The 19,801-nt window shown below is 50.3% G+C and overlaps 1 protein-coding gene across 1 annotated transcript in view; it reads right to left on the reverse strand.

Annotated features, from left to right (window-relative positions):
• ARCN1 (archain 1 coat protein complex I subunit delta) overlaps positions 1 to 19,801 on the reverse strand; it is a 70,167-nt gene that overhangs the window by 23,551 nt on the left and 26,815 nt on the right. Inside the window, exons 2-3 of the mRNA XM_075328693.1 lie at positions 13,411 to 13,674; positions 12,558 to 12,737 (exon numbers count right to left, since the gene is read on the reverse strand). Coding sequence (XP_075184808.1) covers positions 12,558 to 12,737; positions 13,411 to 13,674 — 444 coding nt within the window. The remainder of the gene's footprint in view (positions 1 to 12,557; positions 12,738 to 13,410; positions 13,675 to 19,801) is intronic.

The following is a 19,801-nucleotide window of genomic DNA, read 5'->3' on the forward strand; positions in this document are numbered from 1 at the left end:
CAAGGAAGACACTTTACGGTGAGTACACAAAAATGTAATTTCCTTTCTCGCCTTTTCATTGGGGGACACAGACAGTGGGACGTCCCAAAGCAGTCCCTGGGTGGGAACTGAACTATTAACAGTGTATAACATCAGACTAAGAGCTGACTAACAACTGCAGTGAACACATATCAAAACACTGTCAGAAAACCGAGCAGTGGCCACTTATAAATGGGCCACTGCCACCTGAATGACTCGTCTTCCAAGAGCAGCATCCGTGGAGGCATGCGTATGCACTCTGTAGAATTTTGTAAACGTGTGCTATCCGAAGCCTGATGGCGGATAGCCCAGGAAGCACCCACTGCTCGCGTAGAGTGGGCCCGCACAGATTGAGGGGAAACAAAACCTCTTTCTTTGTATGCCTCACAGATGGCAGTCCTGATCCATCGAGAAATCGTGGATTTAGAAGGCTGGTTGCCCTTTTTGTGTCCTTCTGAGGACGAAGAGGGCATTGGACTTGCGCAACGGCGCTGTTCTGGAGATGTAGATCCGCAGAGCCCTGACGAGATCTAGAGTGTGAAGGGCTTTTTCAAAGGAGTGGACCGGGCAGAACGACGGCAACACAATGTCCACGTTTAAGTGGAAAGAAGATACGACCTTCGGAAGAAAGGCGGGGGAAGGCCGAAGGACCACCTTATCATGATGGAATATCAGGTAAGGTGAGCGACAGAAAAAGGCTGCCAGTTCGGACACTCGCCTGATAGAGGTAATAGCGACTAAAAAGGCAACTTTCCAAGACAGTCGTTGAAGAGAGATTTCTCTCAGAGGTTCGAAAGGAGGAAGCTGAAGAGCTCCGAGAACCAGATTCAGATCCCAGGGATCTAAGGGGTGGCGATAAGGAGGGACCAAATGCGCTACCCCTTGAAGAAAGGTACGGATCTGAGGGAGAGAAGCCAGCTGCTTCTGGAAAAATATTGACAAGGCAGAAACTTGTCCTTTAAGGGTACTGAGAGCTAGTCCCGAGTCCAGACCGTCTTGCAGAAAGGCAAGAATATTAGGGATTGAAAAAAAGAGAATTTTGTTTACTTACCGTAAATTCTTTCTTATAGTTCCGACATGGGAGACCCAGACCATGGGTGTATAGCTTCTGCCTCCGGAGGACACACAAAGTACTACACTAAAAAGTGTAGCTCCTCCCTCCTAGCATATACACCCCCTGGTAGCCAGTCCTAGCCAGTTTAGTGCAAAAGCTGAAGGAGGACATCCACCCACAAGTAGAGATAGAGCAAAACCCGGAACAACCGGAGCCTCTGTCTACAACAACAGCCGGTGAAAACACAGAACAAGAAAACTGCCAACAGGCAACAGGGAGGGTGCTGGGTCTCCCATGTCGGAACTATAAGAAAAAGAATTTACGGTAAGTAAACAAAATTCTCTTTTTCTTCATCGTTCCTTATGGGAGACCCAGACCATGGGACGTCTCAAAGCAGTCCATGGGTGGGAATAAACAGAAAAACTGAGAAGTAGGCGAAACCTCACTTCACAAATGGGCGACAGCCGCCTGAAGGATGCGTCTGCCCAAGCTCGCATCTGCCGAAGCATGAGCATGCACTTGGTAGTGCTTCGAAAAGGTATGCAGACTAGTCCAAGTGGCAGTCTGACAGACCTGCTGAGCCGTAGCCTGGTGCCTGAAAGCCTAAGAGGCACCGACAGCTCTGGTCACGTGTGCCTTGATCCCCGGAGGGAGAGGCACTTGAGTACACCGATAGGTATCGGAAATGGCCGACCTAATCCAACGAGCTAGGGTCGGCTTGGATGCCGAGAGGCCCTTACGCTGACCAGTGGTCAGCACAAAGAGAGGTGCACCGCCTAAGAACAGCGGTGCGAGACACATAGATCCGGAGCGCCCGCACCAGATCCAGAGTATGCAACGCCTTTTCAAAGCGATGAACAGGAGCCGGACAAAAGGAAGGCAGGGAAATGTCCCGGTTAAGGTGGAAGCAGAAACCACCTTAGGGAGAAAGTCCGGAGTCGGACGGAGAACCACCTTGTCTTGATGAAAAACCAAAAAAGGGTGACTCCGAAGAGAGTGCAGCCAAATCAGAGACTCTCTTGAGGGAAGTTATGGCCACTAGAAAGACCACTTCCTGTGAAAGACGAGACAAAGAAACCTCCCCAAGAGGCTCAAAAGGGGGGTTTCCGGAAGCCGTGAGGACCGGATTAAGGTCCCAGGGCTCCAAAGGCCGCCGGTAAGGCGGAATGATGTGAGATGCGCCCTGCATGAAGGAGCGCACCTGAGCCAGCCGGGCGATACGCCGCTGGAACAACACTGAGAGCAGAGACCTGTCCCTTGAGGGAATTGAGGGATAGTCCTAGCTGCAGACCGGACTGTAGAAAGGACAGGAGGATCGGCAAAGCAAAAAGGCCAAAGGCTACTTCCGAGCCCGAGTCACAGTGGAGATGACTTCAGGAGGGATACCAGAAGTCGTCAAGATCCAGGACTCAAAAGCCACGCCGTCAATCTGAGAGCCACAGGATTCTGGCGGAAAGACGGACCTTGTGAGAGAAGGTCCGGACAGTCCGGGAGATGCCATGGCACCTCTACGGACAGATGGAGCAGGTCAGGGTACCGAGCTCGCCTGGGTCAGTCTGGAGCAATGAGAATGACCCGACGGCCCTCCATTCTGATCTTGCGCAGGACTCTGGGCAAGAGCTAGAGGGTGAAACACGCAAGACAGACGAAGCTGGGACCAATCTTGAACCAGTGCGTCTGCTGCAAAAGCCTGAGGATCGTGGAGCGAAGATCCACATCCGGAGAGCCCTACTTGCGGCAGATTGACTGAAACACTGCCGGATGCAGATCCCACTCGCCGCTGTCCACGTTTGACGGCTGAGATAATCTGCCTCCCAGTTTTCCACGTCTGGGATGTGGACTGCGGATATGATGGACTTGGAGTCCTCCGTCCACTGAAGGATGCGTTGAACCTCCAACATTGCCAGGCGGCTGACTGTCCCGCCCTGGCGGTTGATGTAGGCAAACGCTGTCGCGTTGTCTGACTGGACTCGAATGTGCCTGGCCGCCAACAGATGGTGAAAGGCTAAGAGAGCTAGAAGCACAGCTCTGATTTCCAGCACATTGATCTAGAGGGCTGTTTTGGACGGAGTCCAAGTGCCCTGCGCTCCATGGTGGAGATATACTGCTCCCCAGCCGGATAGACTAGCATCCGTGGTGAGGATCACCCGGGACGGGGCCAGGAAGGAGCGTCCCTGAAGAGAGAGGGGCCGAAGCCACCACTGAAAGGAGCCCCTGGTCTGTGGCGAAGCCACCAACCCGTGGAAGGAGGAAGTCCGCTTGTTCCAACAGCGGAAAATGTCCAGTTGCAGAGGACGCAGATGGAACTGGGCAAGGGAATCGCTTCCATTGACGCCACCATCTGACCCAGCACCTGCATTAGGTGCCTGATGGAACGACGTCGGGGCCTCAGCAAAGGGCGCACCGCCAGAGGAGGGACTGCTGTTTGACTAATGGCAGCTTCACAAGTGCCGGCAGAGTCTCGAATTGCGTCCCTGGGTACGTGAGCTTCTGGGTCGGAGTCAGAGTGGACTTGGACAGAATGACAAGCCACCCGAATTGGCTAGAGTGGCGAGAGTGAGCAAGGCACTCCGCTAACAGTCTGCACTGGATGAAGCCCTGACTAGAAGGTCGTCCAGGACAAAAGGATCACTGCCAACCGCTGGAGGTGCAGGACCGCAATCACTGCTGCCATGACCTTGAGAATACTCGAGGGGCCGTGGCTAACCCCAAGGGAAGAGCCACGAATTGAAAATGTTCCACTCCGATTGCAAAACGTAGCCAACGCTGGATTCTAGGAAATCTCCTTGGGTCATTGACTGATCGCAGAGACTCCATGCGAAAATGCCGCACCTGAACATGCTTGATGAGAAGCTTGAGATCCAGGTCGGAAAGGCACCGTCCTTTTCGGGGACTAGGAAGAGATTTGAGTAGAAATCTCAGAACCGTTCCCAGTCGGGAACCGGTACAATTACTCCATTGGCCTGCAAGAATGCCACGGCCTGTGAGAAGGCGGCGGCCTTGGAGCAGGGGGGAGTTGACAGAAAAAAATCTGTTTGGCGGGCTGGATAGAATTCTATCCTGTAGCCGTGGGAGATGGTATCCCGCACCCACTGATCGGAGACGTGTTGAAACCACACGTCGCCAAAGTGGGAGAGCCTGCCACCGACCGAGGACGTTGCTGGCGCGGCCAGATAGTCAGGAGGAGGCTGCCTTAGTGGCAGCAGCTCCTGCGGTCTTCTGAGGACGCGGCTTCGTGCGCCAGTTGGGTTTTTGGTCCTTGGCTGAGTTAGTGGACGAGGCCGAGGGCTTAGAGGACGACCAGTTGGAGGAACTAAAGGAACGAAACCTCGACTGGTTCCTGCCCTGGACAGGTTTCCTGGTTTTGGTTTGTGGCATGGAAGTACTCTTCCTGCCAAAAGCTTCCTTAATCATTTCATCCAGTTGTCCACCGAATAGTCTGGTCCCAGCAAAAGGGAGCCCAGCAAGGTACTTTTTTTAGAAGCATCTGCCTTCCACTCTCGAAGCCACAGGAGCCTGCGGATAGCGAGGGAATTAGCCGGGGCCACCGCAGTGCGGTGAGAAGCCTCCAGCATGGCAGACATGGCATAGGATGAAAAGACTGAAGCCTGGAAGTTAAGGCAACCATTTCGGGCATAGAGTCCCTGGTGAGGGAATGCATCTCCTCTAGAGAAGCAGAGATGGCTTAGAGAGCCCGCACTGCTGCAAAAGATGGGGAGAACAAGGCCCCTGCCGCCTCACATACAGATTTGGCCAAAAGGTCAATCTGACGGTCAGTGGAATCCTTGAGAGAGGTGCCATCAGCCACAGATACAACTGTCCGGGCTGAGAGTCTAGACACCGGAGGGTCCACCTTTGGTGAATGAGCCCACTCCTTGACCACTTCTGGTGGAAAGGGAAAACTGTCATCAGAACCCCGCTTTGGGAAGCGTTTGTCAGGGCAGACCCTGGGCTTGGTCACAGTGACCTGAAAACTGGAGTGGTTAAGGAACACACTCCTTGTTCTCTTAGGCAAGGTAAACTGTGCTCTTTTGCCAGAGAGGGTTGCTCCTCTGATACTGGCAGATTGAGGTCCAGTACAGAATTTATGTACGCAATCGAAACACTAAATATCTGCATCACCCTCGGCAATGGGGGACATGGAAGCGTCCGAGCCCCCAGTAAAGGGATCCTCCTCGTCCTGCGAGTCAGCTCGTGAATCAGAGCCGCTGGACGAGGAAGGAGAGGGGACCCTGCGTCTCCTGTGAGGAGGACGGGGTCTGAGACCAGAAGAAGAATCCTCTGTGGGCCTTGCTGAGCGAGCCGTAGCAGCAGAGGCGCCCTGAGAAGGGGGCTAATGCATGCTCAGCAGAGTCCGGGACAGCTGTCCCATGGAGAGAAGGATTCTACCCAAGCCGGGGGTTCAGCCACCGGAGCCGGAGCAGCCGGAGGGACCACTGGGGATGGGACTCCAGGCTGAGGCACCACCATGTTAGAGCAGGAATCACAATGTGGTTATGTGCTCGGTACAGGCAGTACGAACCTACATGCAGCGCAAATTGTGCAGCCTTGAAGCCTTACTTCTCGTGTGAGACATGCTGCTGAAGTGGGGGCTCTGAGCCAGAATGACCCCCAGCAGAGTATATAAGCAGTATATAAGCAGGTCCACAACCGGAGGTTGTGGCTTGCCAGACCGTTTGACATTGTCTCTGTGCCCTCCAGATCCCACAGCCCGGACCCCCAGAGAGATGCTGCAGTCAGCGCCGATCGCTGTGCAGACATGGCATAAGAACGCTGAAAAAATAGCGCCGGAGCGAGGAGAGGGGGCGGGGCCTACTCTAAGAGCGGGATCCGGAGGGCCAAGGAGATATACAGGGGAGGGAATCTTTCCTCAGAGAGGAGTGTCTGTCCCCTGTGCCGAACAGCCGCTGGGCGGAGCCGCACTGTCCCTCTGCATGACTGACATGCAGGGGCAGTGAAATCGAAACTAGGCCTCAGGCGAAGCCGGGGCCTAGATTTAACAATGCGGCCGGCAAACAGGCACCATCGGCGCGGTTCTCGGGTGAAAACCAGAGAACCGGCCGGGAATGTCAGAATACATACACAGCACACTCTCCCCCACATTAAAGTACAAGGGACCCCCTGAAAATAACGTCTCAGATACTTAGCTTGTGAGACGCAGGGCCATGTCAATGAGGGATGAGTGCTCCGTCCAGCAGGGTCCTGAAAGGGCTGCGGATTGAGACCGGTCTCCTGCCAGGCAGGGAGAACCGTGCTGGCTCCCACTTCAAGCCAGAGCCCGAGGGATGGTGAAGGAGCGCGGCATGTAAGGCTCCAGCCCTGAAATCAACCTTAACAACACCGCCGACACAGTGGGGTGAGAAGGGACATGCCGGGGGTCCAGCTTGGACCCGCTTTTCTTCCAACTCTTTAAAATGAAAAATCAGATGAGGATGCATGTGTGGATGTGTGACCTCCTGAACACAAAGCATTGAACTGGCTAGGACTGGCTACCAGGGGGTGTATATGATAGGAGGGAGGAGCTACACTTTTTAGTGTAGTACTTTGTGTGTCCTCCGGAGGCAGAAGCTATACACCCATGGTCTGGGTCTCCCATAAGGAACGATGAAGAAAGGTAAAGGGTTACCGATTATGGCGGTCACACCAGGAAAGATAGGTCTTCCAGGTCCTGTGATAAAATACTGGCAGAGGAGGGCTTCCGAGCATTAAGCATGGTATGAACTACCCTAGAAGAAAGACCCAACTTGGCTAGAATCAACTATTCAAGCGCCACGCCGTCAAATGCAGCTGTGCTGTATTCTGGTGGAATATTGGACCTTGCGACAGAAGATCCGGGCGGTCGGGGAGACGCCAGGGAGTGTCGCCGAGAAGTTGGAGAAGCTCTGGGTACCAGGCTCTCCTGGGCCAGTCCGGGGCCACGAGGATCACCGGGATTCCCTCCGCTTTGGATTTTCTTGATTACTCTCGGAATGAGAGGAAACAAAGGGAAGATGTAGGGCAGGCGAAACTGCGACCACGGAAAGACTAGAGCGTCTGAGCCGAGCACTAGCGGGTCTCTCAACCGGGATATGAAGGGATGAATTTTGGCATTCAACCGAGACACCATGAGGTCCACATCTGGGAGTCCCCAACGAAGAGTGATCTGATCGAACACTTCATCGTGGGAGGGGCCATTCCCCTGCCGCTAGACCTTGCCTGCTGAGAAAGTCTGCGGCCCAGTTGTCTACCCCCGGAATATGGACAGCTGAAATAATGGGAATGTGCATCTCTGCCCAAAGAAGAATCCTAGATACTTCATCGCTGCCCTGCTGCGAGTTCCTCCCTGACTGTTGATGTAAGCCACAGCCATGGCATTGTCTGACTGGATCCGAACAGGGAGGCCCAATAGCAAGGGCTGAAAGTTCTGAAGGGCCAAAAATATGGCTCTGACCTCTAGAACATTGATGTGAAGGGAGCACTCTGAGGGAGACCAGCGTCCGTGAACAGTGGCGGAGAAACACCGCCCCCCAGCCTATCAGGCTGGCATCTGTCGTGACTACTTGCCAGTGGACAGGGCGGAAGGACTTCCCTTGAGATAGGGATGAGGCTTGAGTCCACCAGACGAGGGAGATGAGCGCAGTCCGAGAGAGGCGGACTGACCGGTCTAGAGAAGCTGGATTCTTGTCCCAGGAGGATTGAAGATCCAGTTGTAGAGGGCGCAGATGGAATTGGGCAAAAGACCCTGCTTCCATGACTACTACCATCTTGCCTAACACGCTCATCCCATTCCGAAGGGATGTTTAACGGCAAGAGCAGAGGAATTGGGCGGCCCGGATCAGGGAAGACCTCTCGTCTTCTGGAAGAAAAACCCAGGACGCTGCTGAGGAATGAGGGATGACTTGTTGAAGTTGATAAGCCACCCTAGCCTTGACAGCATGTCTAGGCAAATCTTCAAGTTTGCTCAGAAAGCGTGAAGAGAGCTCCCCTTGACAAGTAGGTCGTCCAAATAGGGAACAACCTGGACGCCTCTGGGGTGTAAAATGGACATGACGGCCGCCATGACCTTTGTGAAGACCCGAGGCGCAGTGGCCAGTTCAAAAGGGAGGGCCCTGAATTGGAAAGGACTGTGTCCTACGGCAAAACGAAGGAACCGTTGATGAGATACACATATGGGAATGTGTAAATAAGCATCTTGAATGTCTATGGAAGCTAGGAATTCTCCCGGTTCCATGGCGGCTAGTACTGCTCTCAATGATTCAATTCGGAAGGTCCGAATCCGTACGGATCTGTTCAGCCTTTTGGAGGTCCAAGATAGGGCTGACAGAGCCATCTTTTTTGGGAACGACAAAAAGGTTTGAATAGAAACCTTTGCCACGCTGTTCCAGGGGCACTGGAATAATAACGTTTGCTTTCTGTAAGGAGGCTATGGCCTGAAAAGGCCTGGCTTTGCGTTTTGGACTTTGGAAGACGAGAACGCAGAAACCTGTTGGCCGGCAGGGAATGGAAATCAATCTTGTAACCTAAGGTGACTATTTCTCGAACCCAAGCATCGTGAGTGTGGTCTAGCCAGATATCCCGAAAAAGCAGAAGCCACCCTCCAACAGGAGTCGGATCTGAGGGATACCTGGCATCATGCTGAGGGGGCCTGTACAGGGCGAGGTCCCTTAGGTTTAGATTGCTTGGCGTGGGAACGCCAGGAAGAGCCCCTTGAGGGACCGGATCCTCGATCTGAGCGTTGGGACGATCCTTGTGCTGATGGTTTTTGGGGAGCGGGCCGAAAAGACTGCCTGCGCCAAGAAGATTTTTTTTAAAATTCCTGGATACAGGCCGCTTTTGTGGTAGAATGGTACTTTTACCACCCGTCTCAGATATGAGTTTGTCCAGGGATTCTCCAAACAGACGCAGGCCATGGAAGGGGAGTGTGGTCAGGGATTTCTTGGAGGCACTGTCCGCATTCCATAGCTTTAGCCACAGGACTCTGCGGGCAAAGACCACATTGGCTGCCGTTAGGGCTGACAAACTAGCTGCATCTAGGGAGCCGTGAAGAAAATAATTAGAGGCTAGAGAGAACAAATCAAGGATCTCAAAAGCCTCCGGAGGAATATTACAAGAGCGAAGCATCCTGCGCAGGTTCCTACTCCACACACCAATAGCTCTCGCGACCCATGTCAAGGCAAACAGGGGGCGAAGAGAGGAGTCCGAAGCCTGGAAAATAGATTTGACCACAGTATCAACTGCGCGGTCGGACGAGTCCTTGATAGACGCGTTGTCTGAAAGAGACATAACCGTGTTTAGCCAGCCTGGATACTGGCGGATCCACAACGGGGGGGTACTGACCAGGTCTTAACCATTTCAGATGGAAAGGGATAAGCGAATGAAGTGAAGGGTTTTTTATTAAACCTATAAGGGTGATCCCACCGTTTAGATATGATTTGACGAAAGACCGGATACTGGGCAAAGGACTTAGGAGGCTTCTTGGCCCACTTGATTGCCGACTGAGAAATCGGGTCCGGAGGCTGATACGAAATCGACAGAGTGATTGACAGCCGAAATTAGTGTGTCTTCTATATGCCTAGACTCAGAAGGGACATCTGAATCAGAGTCAGAGTCTTGGGAATCGTGACTACTAAGAGTCACGGAGCTTGGGTCAGACTGACCATCGTCAGAGACGGATGAGGCGTAGCAGTCGCAATGGCGCCTTTTGGAAACAGCCTTTTTATGTTCTGGGAAAGAGAGACCAGACGAAGCAGGCAGGCTCCTCTGAGGGAGCTGAGCCGGGGGGAGGCTGTGGGAGCCTGTGGAAGGCTGGGATATCTGAGTGGCAAGGTCATCTAACCTTTTAGACATTAGAAGAGCCCATGCAGGAATAACGTCATCAGACGGGGGTGCTGCCTGGCTGGTGGCCGGAGCAGAATCCAAAGACTGCACGGCCTCCTGGTCCGGCAACGGGGTCTGTTGTGACACGGTAGTAGGGGCATCGCAGCCCCGGCATAGTGGATAGCTTCGGCCATTAGAAAACGAGCGTCCACAGGTGGTACAAGCATAGTACAGGTCCGTAGAGGACGCCTGGGAAGCTTTATGACCCTTGCGGTTACGCATGTCAGCAACAGTCCTACAGTCCTATAGTGGGGTTATGCCGCTGTTACTATGAGTGAGGAGCCACTAGCAGTATTATAAAGTGACTGCTATGCAAAGCCGGTATATACCCATAGCAAAATGGTATATACTGTCAAACGGTCGGCATATACCTGCAGGCAGAGTCAGTATATACCGCTAACAGCTGATATACACCGCTAGGCAGCAGGCACACACCGCTAGACAGCGATATACCGCTGAGCAGAGCGGTATATAGCGCTGTAGAAGTGCAGAGCCAAGGAGGCGATCTCACCCGTGTCTGCTCCCCACGTGGAAGATGGCGTCCAACGTTCCTGGCAGCATGGAGGGGAGAGACGGCCCCCGGAGGCTGATTTGCTGACTGAGGGAGCGGCTTCCAGAGCAGTGAGAGGGGCGTTGCTAGAATGCAGGCCGACGCCGGGGGCTAAATTAATGAGACTCCCTGGGATCACGGCCTGCATCGCCCCACCGGCGCCTTATTAGGCGGCGGTTTGGAAGCAGGGGACAGAACTCGTCGTCTCCCTACCTGCTCCTGGTTCCGTCTGAAGACGCGTCGGTCCGGGGATCTCAGGGACGCATCTTCGGCTCAAGGCTGAAGCAGGTCCTCGGCTCTGCTTAGCCCTCTGGAGCTACCTTGGTGTGAGGTGCTTCCAGGAAGCCTGGAGGGGTACGCAGACCCGACCACTTGGGCGCGAGGGAAGACTGACGGCGTGTGCACGCCAGGTTTCCTCTGCCCGTAAGCGGGGGGAACGAGGGTGGCAGGCACCCTGGTATTGCCCCATAATCAAAAATAGGAAAAAACAAAATAAAAAATAAAAAAAATAAGCTGGCCTGGGGCTCAGGCCAGACATGTCAGCCTCTCTGCTGACACTAGAAAAAAACAGCTAGTTTCCTGCCTAGCTAGGGTATATGCTGTGGGGGGAGGAGCTAACACTCAAATCTAGGGTCACGCCTCCCCTGGAGACATAATACCCACTGTGTGTCCCCTAATGAAAAGGCGAGAAAGGAAGTATTTCTACAGAACCAGTTATCTATGCCAGTGTATATACCGTGTTATACCGACTCCAACTCCACAAAAATGGACACAGACTCAGAAACTCCAACTCCACAGCCCTGGATGTAGTGCAAGTGTGTTACACCATAAGTGACCTCCTATGATGAGCATTTGATGTTGCAGATTCTCAGAATTTCAACACTTATGTAATTTACTTGCATTTTTTACTTTTATTTTTAGCACGTTTTTGATGTGGCGGGTTACGTCTTTGTTGGTATGTCAGTATCTTTTCACCTGAGGATTTTCTGCATCTAATCCAAGTTTATTGTGGAAAATCTGCACAGAAATCTGAGTCCCCAAAAGAAATTTGTACATGCTGCGGATATGAAACAAGCACCGCTGGTCGGATTACACTGAGCAAAAAACAAGCAGTGTGGGCAGGAGACTTCTAGAAATCCATCCTCTTTGTTGGAGCCAAAAAAACTACTTTTAGGCCCTGTGCGCACTAGAAAATTGAATTTTTTAAACAAAATTCTGCACTCTTTGAAAAATTACAGGACCTGCGGTAAAAAAACCACAGCAAACCGCACACGAAAACCGCATGCAGTTTTACCGCAGGTTGTTCCCTGTGGTTTTTGACCATTATCTATGGCAAAAGCCACAGGTACCTACAGAAAAGAAGTGGCATGCAATTCTTTTTGCTGCAGAAAACATACAACAAAACCTGTTGGTGAAAAAAAAAACGCAGTGTGCGCACAGCATTTTTTTTACCATAGGTTTTGCTGGGGAAGGACTGCAGCAAGGTTATAAACATTTTCTGTGGTCCGCTCATCCCCATCATGTGACCCCCCAGGCTCGGTGACCTCTGAGATCCCGTGAGGTCAATTTCCAGTTGACCTGACATCACCCAGGCGGGTCCAGTCTCCCCGAGTGACTGGGCTGTGGGTGGAGTTTCCCCACACATCACAACCCAGCATCGCTCCTGCGTGCAGCGCTCTGCGGTGAAGGAGAGTGCAGCACGAGATGCTGGGCTGTGACAAGCAGTGAAACTCAGTCCACATCCCAGTCACTCAGGAAGACTGCGGCCCGCCTCGGTGACACCACCGGATCTCACGCGATGGGGATGAGCGGACAGCAATCGTGCTGCTCAGAGGCACAACTGACTACACACGTTATTGAGAATTCAGTCTTTATGAGCGTTACATGGATGAGGCCACGAATGCATAGTGGACCAGCCCTTTAAGTACACAGATTACATTACACACATCATTACATATCAGGGTAAAAAAACATTGAGACTTCAAGGGAAAGGGAAAAAAAAAGTCTAGATACAAACATGAATCAAATAAAACAAACACTAAGAAAAGGCAGAAAACCGCAGTCTGCTCCGAGCCTCACCTCTCTGACGGCTCTGAAGACCTTCTCTTCATGAGAGTCCATCTCCGTGAATGTTCGGATTTGGGCCAGGTTAACATTTTCCCTATATCCCAGAGCCACAATCTCATCAAATGCAAATATAAGATCAAAACAGTGGTCGGAGATCTCAGTCTCCTCCAAAGCTCGACAGTATTCAGGAATCTAAGGGGGAAAGAAAGAAAATGACCCATTTCAATAACTGCATGTGATGTGCACCCCGGCTATATCACACTTCTGTCCACTGCCGGCTGTCCCGTGTAATTATCCCGAGCAGCAGAGACGCTGGTTTGCAGGACATGGAGTTTTGTATTTGCTCCCAAACTAAATGAAGGGATAACAGAGGAGGACTTTCAAAGCGGGCAGAACAACCACTGGACAATTGTGAGGACACTGCATGCTGGAAAGTGTAAAGGGAAGTTCCTGAATCTATAGTGCTGGCAGAATGCTGACGAGGAGGAATGATAAAGAAAATAAAATGGCAATTTCTCCTCATAAAAAGTTCATAGTGGTTAATGAATTATGTAACCAAAATGGCGCCAGTTGATATTTCTCCCCCCCAGTATTTGAGATGACCAAGCCCTCATACAGTTGTGGTGACAATTTAAAAAATAAAAAATAAAAAAAAATATGGCTCCTTGAATGCAATGAAGGGGAAAAAAAAAAAAAGTTAGGGCAAGACCAAAATAGGACTGGTCCTTAAGGGGTTAAAATGTAATTAAACTAGAGCTGCTGTACATTGTTGGTATAAAATATAACTGGGGGTCCTTACACTACATGATAAATTACAGCAGAAAATCAGACTGCACACCATGTGCACCTGCAGAACCATACATACCACTCTGGAGAAAAGTCTGAGGGTCTCTAGGTCCTCCAGGATGTTGCTGTTCTTGGTGGTGATGAGCACCATGTACAGTTTCTCCATGGGCTGGTATACATAGCGCACACTTTCAGTTTCCACAAAGGTGTGCTGTTTCCCTGTGTTCATTAATTTGGGGAAAGCGGCCAATAGTCCTTCAATGCGAGTGCGGGTCATCTCCACGAACTGTCGTGACACTATGGCCTTCCCGGCCTTCGTACAGACCGCAGCAGCTAGCAGCACCTGCAAGAGGACAAAGGATTAACAAGGCCCAGGACAATAAGGTCAATCTAGTCCTAAAGGTGAATCATCATGCTCCAGTCCCAACTCCCAACTTATCTCACACAGAAGCGTGAATCCTCCCGGTACCGTCACCACCGCTTCCATCTCCCGTCCGGTGCCATGTCAGCTCCCATGCGGCGCAATGTACGGGCGGGAGATGGAGGCAGCTGCTAAATCAAAAGTGAACAATAGAAAAAAAAAGTCATACTCACCTGTCTGCAGACTCCCGGTACCATGTCCGCTCCCAGCTCCTCTCCCAGGACCGCCGCTCCGGCTGTGTGCAGACTCTCCGGGCATGTCCGATGCCTGCAGGACCTGGCGCTGATCACCTGATGCGGTCACCTGACGCATCAGCTGATCGTAGTCTCGCGGTGACGCCATCTTTTTAGCGCCCGGCTGGCTATCAGCTGATGCCGTCAGGAGACTTAATCAGCTGATAACCGGCAGCGATCTGACGGGATCAGACTCCCGTCCGATCGATCCAGGAGCTGTCGGTAATCAGCACATAAGTGAGTATTTTTTTTTTTCACTGATGCATCAGCTGATTGTATAACCGGCTTTTATACAATCAGCTGCTGTGTCGTGTGATTCATGTCCTTTAACCTGACATCATCTGATCGCTTTTCCTTCCAGCAAACCGATCAGATATTGGATCCGGATTGGACGGCGCGGGACCCTTGACCCAGGATTACTGCGGGGGGGGGGGGTTCTTTATTTCAATAAAGATGGAGTCACTAATTGTGTTGTGTTTTATGTCTAACAAAAATATTTTTCTGTGTGTTGTGTTTTTTTAATCTTTACTAGAAATTCATGGTGGCCATGTCTAATATTCGCGTGACCCCATGAATTTTTACCCAGCAAGCCACCAGGGCAGCTGGAAGAGTTGGATACAGCGCAAGAAGATGGTGCTTCTATGAAAGCGCCATTTTCTGGGGTGGCTGCGGACTGCAATTCGCAGAGGGGGTGCCCAGAAAGCTTGGGCACCCTGCACTGCGGATTCCAATCCCCAGCTGCCTAGTTGTACCTGGCTGGACTCAAAAATTAGGCGAAGCCCATATAATTTTTTTTTTTTTTATAACTATTTCATGAAATTCATGAAATAATTAAAAACAAAAGGGCTTCCCTATATTTTTTGTTCCCAGCAGGGTACAAATAGGCAGCTGGGGGTTGGGGGCCTTTTTTTTAAAAACGTTTTCAGGCAAAAACCTTTATAATAATAAAAAAAAAATGCTTCCCTGGATTTCTATTGCCAGTGAAAGTAACACCAAGCAGCGGGGGTTAGCAGCCAGTAGCTGCTTGGGTTACCCTTAGCAATAGAAAATGCAGCGGGAGCCCACAAACAATGTGATTTGTTTGTTTTTATTTTTAATGAATTAAAAAAAAAAAAAAAAAAAAAAAAAAAAAAATCGACATGGGCTTCGCCCATCGAGCACTAGAGCATTTTACTGCTCAATTCATCCCAAGTAATCAAGTGACTCCAGTGTCGGCCTATTACTTGTTCTGTGTCCTCCTGCATCCATTGCAGCGTGTACGGGCTGTGAGGTCAGCGGAGTTCAGTCCAGCACTGGAGTCAGCTGATCTGAACTCAGCTGAACTCCAGCCTGCACACGCTGCGATGGATGCAGGGGGACATAGAACAAGTAAGGTCTAAGCCACACGGCGAGAAAAACAGTGCGAGTGGAGTGCAATAAAACATCGCATTCCACTCGGACCAATATTAGCCTGTGTGTCAGCACACATGAGCGATTATTTTCTCCGCCCTAATTGGACCGAGAAAACAATCGCAGCATGCTACAACTGTAATGCGAGACTCTCTCTTTTACCCATTCAAGTGTATGTGGTGAGAGAAAAAAAAAAAAAAAAAAAAAAAAAAAAATCGCACTGCACTTGCGGTACATCCGTGGAATACTACGGAGGAGAGATGGAGAGAAATCCCTCCCACCACTCCTCAGTGCTGGCCCACCCCTCGAGTGGCGGACCGCCCCCCGCAGCTGAGGTCTGCTCGCACAGTCGGACCTCAGTCGCAGGGACACACGCATGACACTCAGCTCTGCTGTACTGAGTGTGAGCCGAGTGTAATGCGAGGGGATCGCAGTAATCCCCGTGTGGCCCCAGCCTGATCGGCCGACACTTGAGTCAGCTGAACTGAACTCAGCTGAACTCCTGTACACACAGCCCGCACACGGTCACATGTGATCGGCAGCAGGCAGCGACTGCTGTTAAGGCTACATTCACATGACCGTTCCGTTTTTGCGGGCCACAAAAAAACGGTCTTTTTTCACGGATGCATCCTAGTGGCATCCGTGTGACATCTGCGTGCCTTCCGGGTTTTTTTGCGGACCGCAAAAAACGGAAGCAGCAAGAAAGATAAACAGATGAGTAGATACAGAGATGGATAGATAGATATAGAGACAGAGGGATAGAGGGATGAATGAATGAATGGAGGGCTGGATAGATAGATAGATAGATAAGAAAGACATATATAATGTCCTACCCCCCTGCATATTCTAAGCTGGCACCCTTTTGTGACTGTCATGTGGCACTAAGGTGCTTAGTCTTGTATTTAGCCAAAAAATAAATAAATAAAAAAAAAAAATGACATGTGGTCCCCCTATCTTTTGTAGCCAGCTAGGGTAAAGCAAACGGCTGCAGCCTGCAAACCACAGCTGGCAGCTTCACCTTGGTTGGTAATCCAAAACAGAGGCCCACCCACACTGTTATTTTAAATTAACTAAATAATTTAACACAAAAAACACGGGTCCCCCGAAATTGGATCACCAGCCAAGGTAAAGCGGACAGCTGTGGTTTGGTCTTCTCAGACTAGGGAGGTTCACCGTTATTGAACACTCCCCAGCCTAAAAATAGCAGGCTGCAGCCGCCCCAGAAGTAGCGCATCCATTAGATGTGCCAGTCCTGGTGCTTCGCGCCAGCTCATCACGTTGCCCTGGTGCGGTGGCAAACAGGGTAATATATGGGGGTTAATACCAGATGTGTAATGTCACCTGGCATCAAGCCCTGGAGTTCGTGATGTCAGGCGTGTATCAGATACCCGACATCACCAACCCAGGCAGTAATAAAAAAAAAAAAAAGACAACAAACACATTTTTATTTGAAAAAACACTCCCCAACACATTCCCTCTTTCACCAATTTATTAGAAAGAAAAACAAATCCAGGTCTGGTGTAATACAAGGGGGTCCCACGATGATCCATACCATAGTCAATATCCCAGTCAATGAAGAACAGAATGTTCCCTATTTGCTGGGAGAGCCATGCAGTGACCTGAGCTAACATCAATAGGTCAGCCCAGGTCACTGCAGGGCATGACGAGTGCTGCTATCAGGAGGTTAGCGAGGTATATTACCTGCGATGATCGCTGAACTCCTGACAGAAGCGCTGTCACCGAGTTCAATGACCGCCGCCTTCACAAACAAAGTATCGCGAGCGGCCCGTGACGTCATCACTAGTCACAGTCTCGGGTCGACAGCGAGAGGTGATGTGACAAGCGGTGGGCATAGAAGGCAGTGACGACCGCTGACGTCAGGAGGGCAGGACTTCATCACCGTATGTAATGAAGTTACTAACCTCCTGACGGTAGTGCTTGTCATCCCCGCGGCTGCTGACACTGCTGAGCGGGCAGCTGCGGGGCTGGAGCGGGACACTGACTGCACGGGCACCCAACAGAAGTCACATGGAAGTGCTTCCGTGTTGCTTCCGGGAATTTTGCGGACCCATTGACTTGTATTGAGTCACGGTTCGTTATTACGGAACAAAATAGGACATGTTCCATAACGGAGCGGACATACGGGATCCGATGTGTTTTTTTTTGTAGGATCGGATGCACATGGAAGTGCTACCATGTACCATCCGATCCTACACAAAAGACATTGAAAAGATGGTCCTGTCTGTGGGGCCACAAAAAAACAGGAACTGACCAGGACAAACAGAACGGTCATGTGAATGAGCCCACCTGCAGCCATCGCAGCGTGTGCGGGCTGTGAGATCAGGAGTCAGCTGACTCCAGCGCCGGCAGAAAAATTCTGTGTCCCGCTGCAGAAGGATCCGGTAAAATAACGGTTGCATGCGCTGGACATTTAATCCACAGGATCCGGTCATATGCGGTTTGCGGATGATACGGACGACACAGACTAGGCAAGAGGGAAAAAAGCAATCTCATCACCCCGTCACTTTTTTCTCCCCAATTATTTTTCTCACATGTTGCGCCGGCTAATAATCATAATTTCTGTACACTCACACTCACTTTCTTCCCCTGGTTGTGAGCAGAGCTGGGAGCTGCTGCTGTCTGTGTGATTTCTCTCAGTGCATCCACACAGGGAAGAGGCAGGGAGGAGGCTTTGGGTGGAGAGCTGAGGGGGGTGTTACACACAGTGGGTGTGTTAGATAAGCTAGACACCGCCCTAGAGCCACAAAGAATTCTGGGACTTGTAGGAACTGAACACGAAGTCAGAGGAGAGATTAACCCCATCAGAGCTGGAGCCAGCAATGAGCATGTGCTGCTAGTGCACAATAAAAGGTAATTTTGCTGAAAAAAACATAATAGATGCGTTGAGGGGCACATATTAGCAAGATTTATCAGAAAAAAAAAAAAATCATTTTTGGTAACTGGACAACTTCTGTAACCGCACTGATAGAGTGTGTCGGTGACCTGAGGGCCCAGGCGTGTGGTTGCCGATGGAGTACTCTCGGAACCATAGCACCGACAGGGCACAGAGCCCAAGGTCAGGCAAACGCTCCAGGCACACCTGATAAAATCTGCACAGTGGTGGGGGGGGGGGGGGGACCATCCAGGACATCACTGACCTTAAAGTCCAGGGGCATCAGCAGTGATGGGAGAACCAGGTACCGGAACAGAACACAGAGCCTACAGGGTTCAAACTGCCGCCGTACGGACCAGGGCTGTGGAGTCGGTAAGCCAAACCTTCGACTCCGACTCCGACTCCTCAAATTCTCTTGCACCGACTCCGACTCCGGCTCCGACTCCGACTCCTACATATATTGCTTATAGTTAGGTGAAAAATTTATTGTAGTACATGAATATGTGTATGTGAACATCAGACATTTAATAATTTTTATGATACAATAATCAAGATATTTGGATAGAACATAAAATATATTTATTGGAATACAACTTTAGAACACAAAAAACTGTAATAAATTGTAAATATGTAATACACTATGTAATATACAGTAGATTACATATATATCTTGTGTGTGTATATACACTGTGTGTGTATATATATATATATATATATATATATATATATATATATATATATATATATATATATATATATATATATATATATATATATATATATATATATATATATATATATATATATATGTATATATATATATATTACATATTTACAATTTATTAGTTTTTTGTGTTCTAAAGTTGTATTCCAATAAATATTTTATGTTCTATCCAAATATCTTGATTATTGTATCATAAAAACAATTAAATGTCTGATGTTCACATTGTACTACAATAAATGTTTCACTTAAATATAAGCATTATACTAAATGTTATTATTTAGTAAAATATTCAGCACATTCTGCATTGCACTCCTGTCCCCAATTTATTATATATTTTAGGAGTCGGAGTCGGTGCATTTTATACCGACTCCGACTCCGACTCCACCAAAATGAGCTCCGACTCCGACTCCGACTCCACGACTCCGACTCCACAGCCCTGGTACGGACTAAAGACTGAAAGACTAAACAGGAGGGGTCCCCCAGATGCTCCAGGCCACGGGGACCCACCAACATGAAAAGGGTGCAGAAAGAAGCCACCAGGTCACCAAACCGGCCCTGGCACTAAGGGAACCATTGGTGAGAACCAGCCTTCCTCCGGGTACCAGTCACCAAACTGCCATGAGTAAAGGACCCAGTTACACTGTAATCCCTTGTGTGGGCTACGTTCTTTCCGCGCCTAACTCCATCACCTATCCCCTGGGGCCCCGGCCCTACTTGCGGGGGGCCCAACATCCAGGCTGCCACTAACATCAGCGGTTCCATCACCATAACCGCAACTCGCAAGTGGCGTCACAATAAAAACTTTATAAA

The sequence above is a fragment of the Anomaloglossus baeobatrachus genome, chromosome 11 (assembly GCF_048569485.1).
Source record: "Anomaloglossus baeobatrachus isolate aAnoBae1 chromosome 11, aAnoBae1.hap1, whole genome shotgun sequence".
NCBI lineage: Eukaryota > Metazoa > Chordata > Amphibia > Anura > Aromobatidae > Anomaloglossus > Anomaloglossus baeobatrachus.